The 12,762-nt window shown below is 45.6% G+C and overlaps 1 protein-coding gene across 2 annotated transcripts; it reads left to right on the forward strand.

Annotated features, from left to right (window-relative positions):
* Positions 1-10,570: 10,570 nt before the first annotated feature.
* On the forward strand, positions 10,571-12,321 carry LOC136482358 (uncharacterized). 2 transcript variants are annotated; one of them, XM_066479564.1, is made up of 3 exons: positions 10,571-10,968; positions 11,278-11,554; positions 11,654-12,321. In XM_066479564.1, exons 2-3 carry the CDS (start codon positions 11,544-11,546, stop codon positions 12,156-12,158), a joined length of 516 nt encoding a protein of 171 aa, XP_066335661.1. In that variant the 5' UTR covers positions 10,571-10,968; positions 11,278-11,543; the 3' UTR covers positions 12,159-12,321. The 2 variants fall into 2 exon arrangements, with proteins under 2 accessions (XP_066335661.1, XP_066335662.1); XM_066479565.1 differs by having other exon boundaries at positions 11,283-11,554.
* Positions 12,322-12,762: the final 441 nt, after the last annotated feature.

Here is a 12,762-nt window from a genome sequence, read left to right on the forward strand (position 1 = left end):
TGGTGGAGACCAAAATTGAGATAGCCGATTCAGAGAATCCCACCGTGGCCGAAGAAGTGCTTCTCCAAAACGATGATATTGCTCTTAGTGCTGTTCATGATGCTATTGATGAGAGAACATTTGAACAAATCAAGAACATCGAGATGGCTCGTAAAGCTTGGAAGAAGTTGGAAGAATCATTTAAGGGCACCAAGGCAATAAAGGGTGCAAAGGCATACATTCTTAAGGAGAAATTTGCTAGCTTCAAGATAAAGGAAGATGAGAGTGTGCCAGACATGTTTCATCGGATGGAAGTGCTTGTCAATAATCTCAAAGCACTTGGTGAGAAGGTGGAAGACAAGGACTTCTCCCATAAGTTCTTGAGATGCTTACCCATAAGATTTGGCATGTTGGTCACCTTGCTAGTGAGGACTAGTTTGGACAAAATGACACCAAATCAAATCTTGGGAGATATCATGACCGATGATGCTTATAGAGATGATGATGAGAAGGAAGAAAAGAACAAAGAGAAGAAGGATGAGAAGAAGAAGAGTGTGGCATTCAAAGCCGGTTCATCATCCAAGGGCAAGGCTAAGCAAGACACATCAAGTGAAGATGATGGCTCATGGGATGATGATGATGATGAGAAGATGTCTCTCTTTGTTAAGAGATTTGGCAAGTTCATGGTGAAGAAGGGCTACCATGCTAGAAGGAAGAAGTCTTCATCCAAGAATAAGAAAGAGTCAAGAAGATGCTTCAAGTGTGGAAGCAAGGATCATCTTGTTGCTCAATGCCCATACAATAGCGACAATGATGATGATGACAAGAAAAGCAAGAAGAAGGACAAGAAGGACAAGAAGGAGAAGATGACCTTCAAGAAGAAGAAGGGTGGTTCATTTGTGGTCACTTGGGATAGTGATGCTTCCTCAAGTGATGATGATGATAGTGATGATGATAAGACCACCAAGAAGAAGGCTCTTGCAAGCATTGCTATTAATGAGAAGCCTTCTCTCTTCGATACTCCATCATGCTTCATGGTTAAGGCCACTAAGGTACAATCCGATGATGAGTGTGATGATGAGGAACATGATAAAAATGAAAGTGATAGTGATAATGATGAACCCACTAAAGATGAATTAATTGACATGTTAGATGATGCTAAGGAACATTTTGACATCAAGAGAAGGGAATGTAAAGTCTTGTGAAAGGAAGTAAAAGCCATTAAGCAAGCCTTTGATGAGCTCAATGCATCTCATGAGAGGCTAGAGGAAGCCCATGAGAAGCTTGTCAAGGCTCACAAGAAGCTTGAAAAAGCTCATTCCTCTCTACTTAATGAGCAAAATGAGAAGGAGCATGTTATAACATGTGACAAAGGCTTAACTTGTGATATAATTGATGAATCATTCTATAAGCCTATCATTGTTGCTCCCACTAATCCTTCTTGTAGCACATCCACTTCTAGCTCATCTAGTGATGATGGTTTCACTTGTGATGCCTCACTAATGATTGAGAATGAGACACTCACGAAGTAGGTAAAAGAGCTCAATCACACCTTGGCTAAGGCCGATGGTGGTGAGGACCGCTTGCTTATGTGCTTGGGTAGCCAAAGAGCTTCTCTCTACAAAGAGGGATTAGGCTATACCCCCAATAAAGGCAAGGTGGCCTCCTCACAAGACTAGTTTCGTAAAGAACAATGGTCGGTTTTGCACTAGTTGCAAGTAAGTTGGTCATGTAGAGCAAAAGTGCATGAAAAAGAGGCCTCAAGCCAATATATCCTCAATTAAGCTTGATTCTTTCTATGTGTTTACTAAGGGTACAATTGGTGTGAAGGCTAAGTTCATTGGTGCACCATGGATGTACTCAAAGAAGAAAGCCATTTGGATGCCAAAGAGCTTGGTCACTAACCTTTAAGGACCCAAGCAAGTTTGGGTACCTAAAAAGAATTGATCTTTTTTGTAGGTCAATTACAAATCCGAAGGAAGGCATTGGTTCTTGATAGTGGGTGCACTCAACACATAACCGGTGATGCAAGAATGTTCAACTCAATCAACACCAATGGCAATGATGGTTATGATAGTATCACATTTGGTGACAATGGCAAAGGCAAGGTCAAAGGGATTGGTAAGATTGCAATATCCAATGACATGAGCATTTCCAATGGGTTGCTAGTTGAGAGCTTGAACTTCAATTTGCTATCCGTGGCCCAATTGTGTGATCTCGGATTCAAATGCATATTTGGGGTAGATGATGTAGAGATCATAAGTGTAGATGGCTCTAACTTAATCTTCAAAGGCTTTAGATATGAGAATCTATACTTGGTTGATTTCAAAGCTAGTGAAGCTCAATTGTCAACATACTTATTCACTAAGTCTAGTATGGGTTGGTTATGGCATAGAAGGCTTGGTTATGTTAGAATGAAATAATTGAATAGATTGGTTAAGCATGACTTGGTTAGAGGCTTGAAAGATATTGTGTTTGAGAAGGATAAGCTTTGTAGCTCTTGTCAAGCCGGCAAACAAGTTGGAAACACCCATCCTAAGAAAAGCATGATGAGCACTAGTAAAGCAGTTGAGTTATTGCACATGGATTTGTTTGGGCCAACACAATACACTAGCATCGGTGAAAACAAATATGGCTTTGTGATAGTGGATGACTATACAAGTGACAATGGTAGCGAGTTCAAGAATACTAGAATTGATGAGTTTGAAATTAGACATCATTTCTCAGCCAAGTACACTCCATAATCAAATGGCCTTGTTGAGACAAAGAATAGAACACTCATTGATATGGCAAGGTCTATGCTTAGTGAGTACAATGTGAGTCAATCTTTTTGGGCCAAAGCTATCAACATGGCTTGCTATTGTAGCAACCGCTTGTATTGTCACCCATTGAAACAGAAGACACCTTATGAGCTCTTGAATGGTAGAAAGCCCAACATTGCATATTTTTGGGTCTTTGATTGCAAATGCTATATCTTGAAGAAAGGCACTAGATTGGGCAAGTTTGACAAGAAATATGATGAAGGATTTTTACTTGGATACTCCACTACAAACAAAGCATATAGAGTTTAGAATTTGGCAAGTGGTACTCTTGAAGAAGTTCATGATGTCGAATTTGATGAAACCAAGGGTTCACAAGATGAGAATGAGAACTTGGAAGATGTTAGAGGCATTCATCTTTCAAATGCCATGAAGAACATGGATGTTGGTGAATTGAGGCCTAGGCAAATGATTGATGATGAAGATGATCAAGTGCAAGTGCTCTCAAAATCAAATGTGGAAGATGGCACTAATCAAGCAAGTTCAAGTGGCTCTCATGACAATGAACTAGATCAAGTGGCTAGTACATCATCTCAACCCAATGATCAAGCTAGTGCAAGCAATCAAGTTCCTATTCTCCAACCAACTAATATTACAAGGGACCATCTATTAGACACTATCATTGGAGATATTTCTAGAGGTGTACAAACTAGATCAAGATTGACTTCATTTTGTGAGCATTTCTCATTTGTATCATCCATTGAACCAAAGAAGATAGATAAAGCATTGAAGGATGTTGATTGGGTGAATGCTATGCATGAAGAATTGAACAACTTCACAAGAAATCAAGTATGGGAATTAGTTGAGAGACTAAAGAACCACAATGTGATTGGAACCAAATGGGTCTATAGAAACAAGCAAGATCAAGATGGGATAGTAGTAAGAAACAAAGCAAGATTGGTAGCACAAGGTTACACTCAAATTGAAGGTCTTGACTTTGGCAAAACATATGCCCTGTTTGCTAGATTGGAAGCAATTAGAATCTTGCTAGCCTATGCTTGTGCCCACAACATCAGGCTCTATCAAATGGATGTCAAGAGTGCATTTCTCAATGGCTACATCAATGAAGAAGATATGTTGAGCAACCTCTGGTTTTGAAGATGACAAGAAGCCCGACCATGTGTACAAGTTGAAGAAGGCATTGTATGGCTTAAAGCAAGCATCTAGAGCATGGTATGAGAGGTTGAGGGACTTCCTACTCTCTAAAGGGTTTATGATAGGCAAGGTTGACACCACTCTTTTCACCAAGAAGATTGGCAAAGACTTGTTTGTGTTGCAAATCTATGTTGATGACATCATATTTGGCTCAACCAATCCATACTTTTGTGAAGAGTTTGGAAAGATGATGGCTAATGAGTTTGAGATGTCCATAATTAGAAAGTTGAGTTACTTCCTTGGTCTTCAAATCAAGCAATTGAAGAATGGTACATTTGTGAGTCAAGACAAGTACATCAAAGACATACTCAAGAAGTTTGACATGAATGAAGCAAAGGCCATAAGTACACCAATGGGAACAAATGGCAATTTGGATAGTGATGCAAGTGGTAATATGGTGGATCAAAAGTTGTATCGGTCTATGATTGAAAGCCTACTCTTTGTGACCGCATCAAGGCTGGATGTCATGTTTAGTGTGTGCATGTGTGCAAGATTTCAATCCTCACCAAGAGAAAGTCATTTGAAGGCTACAAAGAGAATATTGAGGTACTTAAAGCATACATAAAATGTTGGTTTATGGTATCCCAAAGGAGTAAAGTTTGAGCTAGTTGGTTACTCCAACTCGGATTATGCGGGCTGCAAGATTGAAAGGAAGAGCACCTTGGCACATGTCAATTATTGGGAAGATCACTTGTTTCATGGTCATCAAAGAAGCAAAATATTGTTGCATTATCAACTGCCGAAGCCAAATACATATCAGCCGGTAGTTGTTGTGCACAAATACTTTGGGTGAAGGCTACCTTGAATGACTTTGGAATCAAGTTCAAGAAAGTGCCATTGCTTTGTGACAATGAGAGTGCAATCAAGCTAACCAACAATCCGGTTCAACATGCAAGAACAAAGCACATTGATGTCAACCACCATTTCATTAGAGATCACCAACAAAAGGGGACATTTGCATTGAGAGTGTGGGCACCGAAGACCAACTTGCCGATATATTCACTAAGCCATTGGATGAGAAAAGGTTTTGCAAGCTAAGGAATAAGTTGAACATATTGGATTTCTCAAATATGTGTTGATGCACCCCCACTTATATGACATGCCTCTCCTTCGAGCAATCCAAGGTAAAAGTTGATTGGCATGCATACATCCTTTGCTATGGACTTGCTTAGTGCATCTAGTCATTCCTCATATGTCTTAGGCTCATTTATGAAAATAAAATGAATTTGATGCTTGTATGGTACCACTATTGCTTCTATGCTTGATTTGATTTAGTGGTAGCATATGATATGTTTGTCGGCTTGTGAACCTAGTGTTTAATCTAGAAAAATGAGCTATAAGTGTTTGACTCAACATGGTACAAGATAACCCTTGAAATGAGGTGTGAAGAAGCTTGTCCTTGGATCAAACCGAGTTAAATATATTTGGCAAGTGTTCTAGATTGGACCAAATATGGGAAAATGATCCTCACCCCATTGATTGACATTGATAATCTTAACCTATCTAAAATTGAACCTTTGTGGTCATTGATGACAAAGGGGAGAAATTGCACAAAGATAGTGAAAAGATGACAAAGGGGGAGAACTTTAAAAGATGACAAAGAGGGAGAACTTTAACAAAGGGAAAGAGATATGAGAAAGTAAGGGGGTCAATTAAAATTTGAGCACACAAGTAGGGGGAGCAAGCTCATAAACTTGATTGATGCATTTGAGTGTGCATTTCATATGTTTGTTTGCATGGCACAAGTTTTAAGTTTAAAATTCGATGCTTGTGTGGTGTATGCTACTTGTAGGTTTAAATGATGAAATGAAAAACTAGCATGCATAGGTTGAGTAACTAGATTTGTGCTTATATTGTGAAAACTAAACCCTTGCTTCTAATGTTGATCTCATGAGGTATTCTAGTTTTTGTGTATGTCTAGTTACTAATGGTGCTAAGGATGGTATATTGGTGCACTCCAATTGGTATTCACGCTTCAAAGGTCCATCTCTTATACCTTAGCATCATTTGGTAGACATTACTCTCCTACAACTCAAATCCATGCATATGTGCCAGCTTCAATCCAAACTCTTAGCACATATGTAGGGGGAGCAAATGCTAAAAATGGGGGTTATTGAAACTTGTCCATATTCTTTTACACATAGTAAATATGCTTGGACAAGCAACATGGATTCAAATAAATTTAAATTCATATCTTTGTGAAAGGGTTGCCATCAATTACCAAAAGGGGTTGAAAGCTATAGTTTGGTTTTGGTGAATTGATGAAACCCTAAGTGCTAACCTAGTTTATCAAAGTGATCATGAGATAGGTAGCACATTCCAAGTAATGGAGCAAGTGGTGAAGATCATGATGATGGTGTGACCATGGTGATGATCAAGTGCTCGGCTTGGAAAAGAAGAAAGAGAAAAACAAAAAGCTCAAGGCAAAGGTGAAACTTGATAGGAGCCTTTTTTGGTTTAGTGATCGAGACACTTAGCGAGTGTGATCACATTTAGGATCGATAGCCGTACTATTAAGAGGGGTGAAACTCATATCGAAATACGGTTATCAAAGTGCCACTAGATGCCCTAACTCTTTGCATATGCATTTAGATTCTAGTGAGGGCTAACACCCTTGAAAATGTTTATGAAAATATGCTAACACACGTGCACAAGGGGATACACTTGGTGGTTGGCACATTTAATCAAGGGTGGCAAAGTTGGAGTTGAGAAGGGGATGTCTTGAGGTCACTGGACGCTGCTCTAGCAGCGACCGAACTCAGCAGCCGCGTCCGGTCAGTGGCGCGCAGTGAAGGCCGCCCTCGGTCCTTTGACCAGACGCTAAACAGTGAAAGTGACCAGACACGCAGGTCCTGCGTCCGATCAGAAGGTGACATACGCTGACGTCAGTCGTGAAGCATTGACACATAGGGGAGAAGGACCAAACTCTAGCTTGGGTCCGATCACACTTAAGAGGATGCGTCCGGTCGCAAAAAATTGCCTCTAGATGCTTACTGGAAACTATCTGACGCTGGGTTATCATGGAGAGTGGCGCGTTCGGTCGTTGGGTGATGGCACTGGCATGCACACGAGCAGGGCTGGCTCCAGCATGTCTAGTCCTATCTCCTATGCGTCCGGTCATCACTTGAGTGCTCGCGTGGGCGAATCTGACAGTTGGGATCATATGGTGTCGGCGTTTCGAGTAAACACCAACGAGTAAATTTGTATTATTGCGTGTCTGGCCCGGATGGTGTGCTAAAAAGACACAATGTTTAGATAGGTTTGGGCAGAATGTCCCTAGGTCTAGTTTATGGTTGCTGCTTGTGTTATTAGCACTAAAAAGTTCATAGTAGGGGTTACAAACGGGCGAGAGAGGGACAGGTCCTAGGTCTCTGATGGAAAGATCGAATGGGTGCAGAGAGCTTGGTCGCCGCTCCGCTATGTGTTCGGGTTTCGATGCTAGTGGTTCTGCTGTGATACGATGTGATGTGTGATGTCGTGGATTGATGCCCCTTAGTGGGGTGTCCTGCTTTCCCTTTTATAGGCCAAGGGAGAGCATGGGTTACAGATAGGAGAAAAGAGGAAAATGAGAGGCAAGGGAAGTCCTTCAGGGTCTTCGGGTCTTTCTTTTCCTCCGTGCAGGCCCCACTTGACATGGCAGGCAGTGACAGGGACGGTCCCATGTTGGGCGCCTGTCCGCTGACAATGCCATGCCCTGTCATTGTTAGCGGGTCATCACGTCTCACTCCACCCCGGCGGGCTACGCGGTGAACCAGCGTGCTGATCAGCGGCCATACAGAGAGTAGGCAGCACAGTGACCACACGTCTGTCACTGTGGGCGATGTGAGTTCCCTAGAATGACATGTCGCGAGAACGGGTCATGCTAAGATGTGACCGCTCCCTGCACGACTCTAGAAGTTTGACCTTGGGTCACACCTTCTGGACCGTAGTGGTTGTCATGAGCTTCCATAAGGATCCGTGCCCAAGGGCAAATGACAGCGCCCACAACACTGTAAGGCAAATGTCGGCACCTACAACACTATTTTGGCTCTGACATGCCTGAAAGGTTGCAAAGCACCCTTCTGGCTTGGCCTGATGGTACTGTCCTGTAGGTGTGTAGGGTACGGTCCTCAGTATTGCAGTTGACTTGAGCGCCTCGTCTTATCTGCTTCGCCTGATTCCTGGGTCCTTACCCAGTCGGCTCCGACCGTGTCGGTCGGAGAAGAGCCGTAAGCAGAGGTTTGGCGCGTTCCTAGTCGGAAAAGCGGGTCGGAGTCGAAAGCGAGCATCGTCCCCTCCTTGGCCTGGCCCTCCGGTCGAAGATTGGATCGCTCTTCTAGCTTGTCGTTAGGTATCTGGGCCGGCCTAGGAGTCGCGCGTTGTTGTAATGCTGTCCCAGACGTCGGGCGAGGCGGAGCCAGTCCTCAGACGTCGGGCGAGGCAAAGCCAGCCCTTGGACGTCGGGCGAGGCGGATCCAACCCTCAGATGTTGGGTGAGGCGGAGCCAACTCTCAGACATTGGGCGAGGCGGAGCCAACCCTCAAACATCGGGCGAGGCAGAAGGGTACCCTAGCATTGGTCCCCAACATGCGGTCACGCTCTTGATCGTACGGATCACTCAATGCTGATGGTTATTAGCTCCTCGTCTCAGGGTACCCTAGTATTGGTCCCCGACACGCGGTGGAGAATCAAAGGAAGGAACACGTGGCGCAGATCCACGGACCAGATGCTGGGGTCCTGCGTCCGGTCGCCCCGTGGAGGCATTGCGGTGTGATCCCAATGGCTCTATTTGGTTGGGGGCTCTATTTAAGCCCCATGGCCGGCTCAAGCTCACACTCTTGGCCATTTGCATTGACATAGCAACCTTGTGAGCTTAGCCAAAACCCTCCCACTCATCATAAGTTAGGAGGCAATAGTCGCAACAATTGGAGATAAAGCGGCCCTCGTGAAGACCTTTGTAATTGTCGCTCGCGATACAACACAAAGCTGGTATGCCAACCTACAACCTAGCTAAGTGTATTCTTAGGAACACATCTAAACAAAGTTGTATTTAAACTTCATAGGTATCACCTAGCCACATACTTCATCGACATAAGTTCTTTTACTGGCTTCTTCTTCTGGACAGACTCAATACCAGGAACTTACTTAGAAGAAAGCACTTCAGTTTGCCCTCCTATAACTGTGTTCTTTGCCAAGGAAATGTGGAAGAAACAGTGGAACATTTGTTCTTTGACTGCCTTTTAGTGGTTGGTGTTTTTGAGACTAATGGGCAATCATCGGACTCATAGTGCATCATTACCAGATCGTCTTGTTCTAGCTAAAGCCTCTGTTGGTTCGCCTATTTTCATGGAGCTTGTTATTGTGGCTGCCTGGTGCATTTGGACTATGAGAAATTTATGGCAAGTCTCCCTCTCTTGGGCGTTGGAAGCTTAGTCTTCGGGAGGAGCTTTCTCTCTCTCTCTCTGCTTAGGTGCAAGTCCTTAAAGAAATCTCTTCTTAGGGACTGGCTTTTTTGTTTTTAGTCTTTCTAAAGTTTCTTTTCGCTTTTGTACAGACATATCTATAAAATGAGTTTAACTGTTGGAGTTCCCCTCCTAATTTTCTCAAAAAAACCTAGCCACATACTACAAATTGACCTCTTCAGCTACAAGCAGAATAAGAAAGAACCTGTGCAGGACTACCAGCGAAGAAGGTTCATATTGCTGAAATCGAAAACACCAAACATATCTGATGAAGTCATGATCCTAGTAGCAATAAATGGCTCAAGTTTCAAAGCTTGTTTATCAAGGTTATTGCCCACAAACCCGTGACCTCAGTTGTCAAGATCTATTAGGTATGGAAAAATATTGCAGAGAAGATGCTGATTTCGGAGCAATGGACGAGACCTAAATCTATTTAATATAAATTACTATTTCTTTTATAAATCTAGTCAAAATTGATCAGAGATTTATATATATATTTTTTGGACGGAGCGTCCGTTATTTTGTTTAAGAAAGATAATAATAACCTTGGCATCTTCTTTCAGAGCTTAGTGGATTTCCATCTAGACAAACTATAGCCCGTCACTACCAGGCTTCAGAGAATTCCCGTCGGCTCTGAAAATTCCTGAGGGCTCGTTCGGTTGGGGCGTTAGGACGCCAGGAATTAATCCGGCCAGTGAATGCTTCTGTAAATTGAGTAAAGATACCGGTCTGGAATTCTTCCTGGGCTCATTCCCGGTCAAACGAACGGGGCCTGACGGTTTTTAGGAAGCCAACAGGAATAAAGATAACTCCTGTTGGCTTAAAAAAAACCAACAGGAAACACATGTAGGATTCTTGTCGGCTCCCACAAACCGTCAGCCTGACGCTTGGATTTAGACCAACAGGAGACATCGGTCCCCAGAAAGTCAGAAACAGTGAAAAACAGTGCGTCCTTCGCATGCGTGAGATGGCTTGGTGCGGAGAAAACCCGGGCTATTTTCTAGTGGGCCCATCCACGAATCGGAAGTATATAAAAGAACCCCAAAAACCCTAGGCCCATTTGCCCCCCGCCGCCCGTGACCGCGAAGCGCCAGCCCCTCCCGCTGCATCCAACGCCACCCCCTTTTGCTTCGGCACGGGCTCTACCGCAATCGACGTCGCCGTCCCTCCCCTGCATCTGCCGCCGCACCCCCCCCCCCGCCATCGCTCACAGCCACACCTACATCCGCCGCCACTGCCCCTCAACTGGATCCACCGCCATCGCCCCTCATCTGCATCCGTTGTCGCCGCCCTCCCCTCCTATCCATCCGCCGCCGCCACCCCCTCTGACTGCACCAGACGCCGGCCCCTCCGACTGCACCTGACGCCGGCACTGCCTCAGCTCAAGCAGATCCACTCAAAACGTCGCCTCCCCTCACGCAGCAAGCCGGAGGCCACAAGATGAGAGCAGATCCGCTGCTGATTTAAAGAGGCGCTAGAAGTTTGCTGCCACAGAGGGGAGAAGAAGATCCTGCTACAAGAGGTCAAGGGAAGGACAAGAAAGCAAAGGAAGGAGTTTCCTTAAACCCTAAGAGGTGATTAATACATCCCTTTGCATTTTTCTTCATGGTACCGAAGCATTCATGTGCATTGTCAAATATATGTTTCTGTACCCTGTTATATATGGTTAGGAAACTCTAGCTATATGTCTGCAATATATGTTCACTGGTGTAGGAATGAATCTAATTATGGAATATTATCAGTTGCTAGCAGAAATGGCGCAACACGCAATTAGTGTGAGAACACATATGAATTCTGTTCTGGTTGTCCACTGTCTTTTTGCACATTAAAGACAGTCATGCTAAGCTAGCTGATTAGTTTGTCAATATAAATATGATATGTAGATTAGACAGTCAAGCCAAGACCATGGAGGAGGAGCGCGTGATTTCGCAAGGCATCGAGAGAACGTTGCCCGCGGAGGAGCCCGCTGTCGCCGCCGCACCGCCCGTGCCACCGTTGGGCGACGTGTTCGACGACGACCCTGCCAGCTTCGACGACTATGCCATTCTTGGCCTCCCGTCGTCGTCGTACGCCTCGGTTCTTGGCGACGACAACGAGGACGGTGAGGCTTACGACGACCTGAGCGACAGTGACAGCGAGATAGAAGACCATGACAATCAGGTGAGGTTCTGGGACCGCGATGCGCCCGGGAGTGAAACCGATCTGGTGGCGGAACCTCTGATGTTCCTGGGCCGGATGACCCGGTTCGCCTCCTTCCAGGGCGCGGCCAGCTTCATGCACACGTCCGCCGCAGGCAAGCACCGGCGGCGAGGACAACCGCGAAGGCGGGGTGATCGTCGTGCACTACCGCCTCACCCGCTTCTCGGGGACCCAGAGCGGCGGACTCGGAGCCGTTCTCAACTTTGGAAAGGACCTTCACCACGTCCGGTACCTCGTCCCCTTCCCCGTCGCCGCCACCGACCCAGTGAGCTCGCTGCGCCTCGTCGGCGCCGCACTGGCGGCTGACGTCTACCCGCACCAGTTCTACATGCAGCTCCAGGAGCTGTGGTCGAGCCTCGTCGCGGTGATGCCGGTGCGCGTCCCGGCACGGGCCACGCGTGTCGTGGTCACCGTCGACGTGGGCGTGCTCCGGGGCGAGGACCGCACCCCGGAGCGCATGCGCGAGGCGCTTGAGGCGCTGGCGCGCGAGAACGACGCGTCGCCCATGGCCTGTGGTCTGGACTCTGGAGCAGCACCTGCCGGTGCCGGTGTGCTGCGACGATGAGTCAGGTGGTGGGGGCGATCGGCCAGCGAAGCGGATGAAGAGGTTCGCCGTCGCAGGGGAGGTGTGCGCCATCTGCCACGAGGCGCTGGAGCATGGTCTCGCGGCGTGGCCACGGTGCTCCCACGTCTTCCACGGCAAGTGCCTGGAACAGCTCCTCGTCACGGTGCAGCATCGCTGTCATATGTGTAGGAGTACGTTGTCAATCCAAGGCATGTTCGATTGATTCAAAGCATGATATTGCTTGCTGTACGTATGTAGCAGTAACATTTTCTTGTACTTCTATAAACCTGTCATGGGAAAGGAAGTTCGGGAACCAAATTTTGTAGCTGCTATTTCAAACCATGTTGGATTGATTTTTATTTTTGGAGCAGAAAAGCATGTTGGATTGATGATTCGCTGGTTTCCAGTAGCCTGAGCCCTGAGCCTAAAACCGCTGAATGGAGCTAACGGTTGGGTTGACACTTCAGCCCAGTAGCTTACTGCTGGGAGTGGCAAGCTGGAGTGGCCCAATAGCCAACATTGGAGCAGCAGCATGTTCCAATTCATTTTTTTTATACCAGGAACAGCAGGGGGTGATGCTCGTTGCGGCCAAAATTTTTTATCA

Source organism: Miscanthus floridulus, chromosome 9, assembly GCF_019320115.1.
Source record: "Miscanthus floridulus cultivar M001 chromosome 9, ASM1932011v1, whole genome shotgun sequence".
Taxonomy (NCBI): Eukaryota; Viridiplantae; Streptophyta; class Magnoliopsida; order Poales; family Poaceae; genus Miscanthus; species Miscanthus floridulus.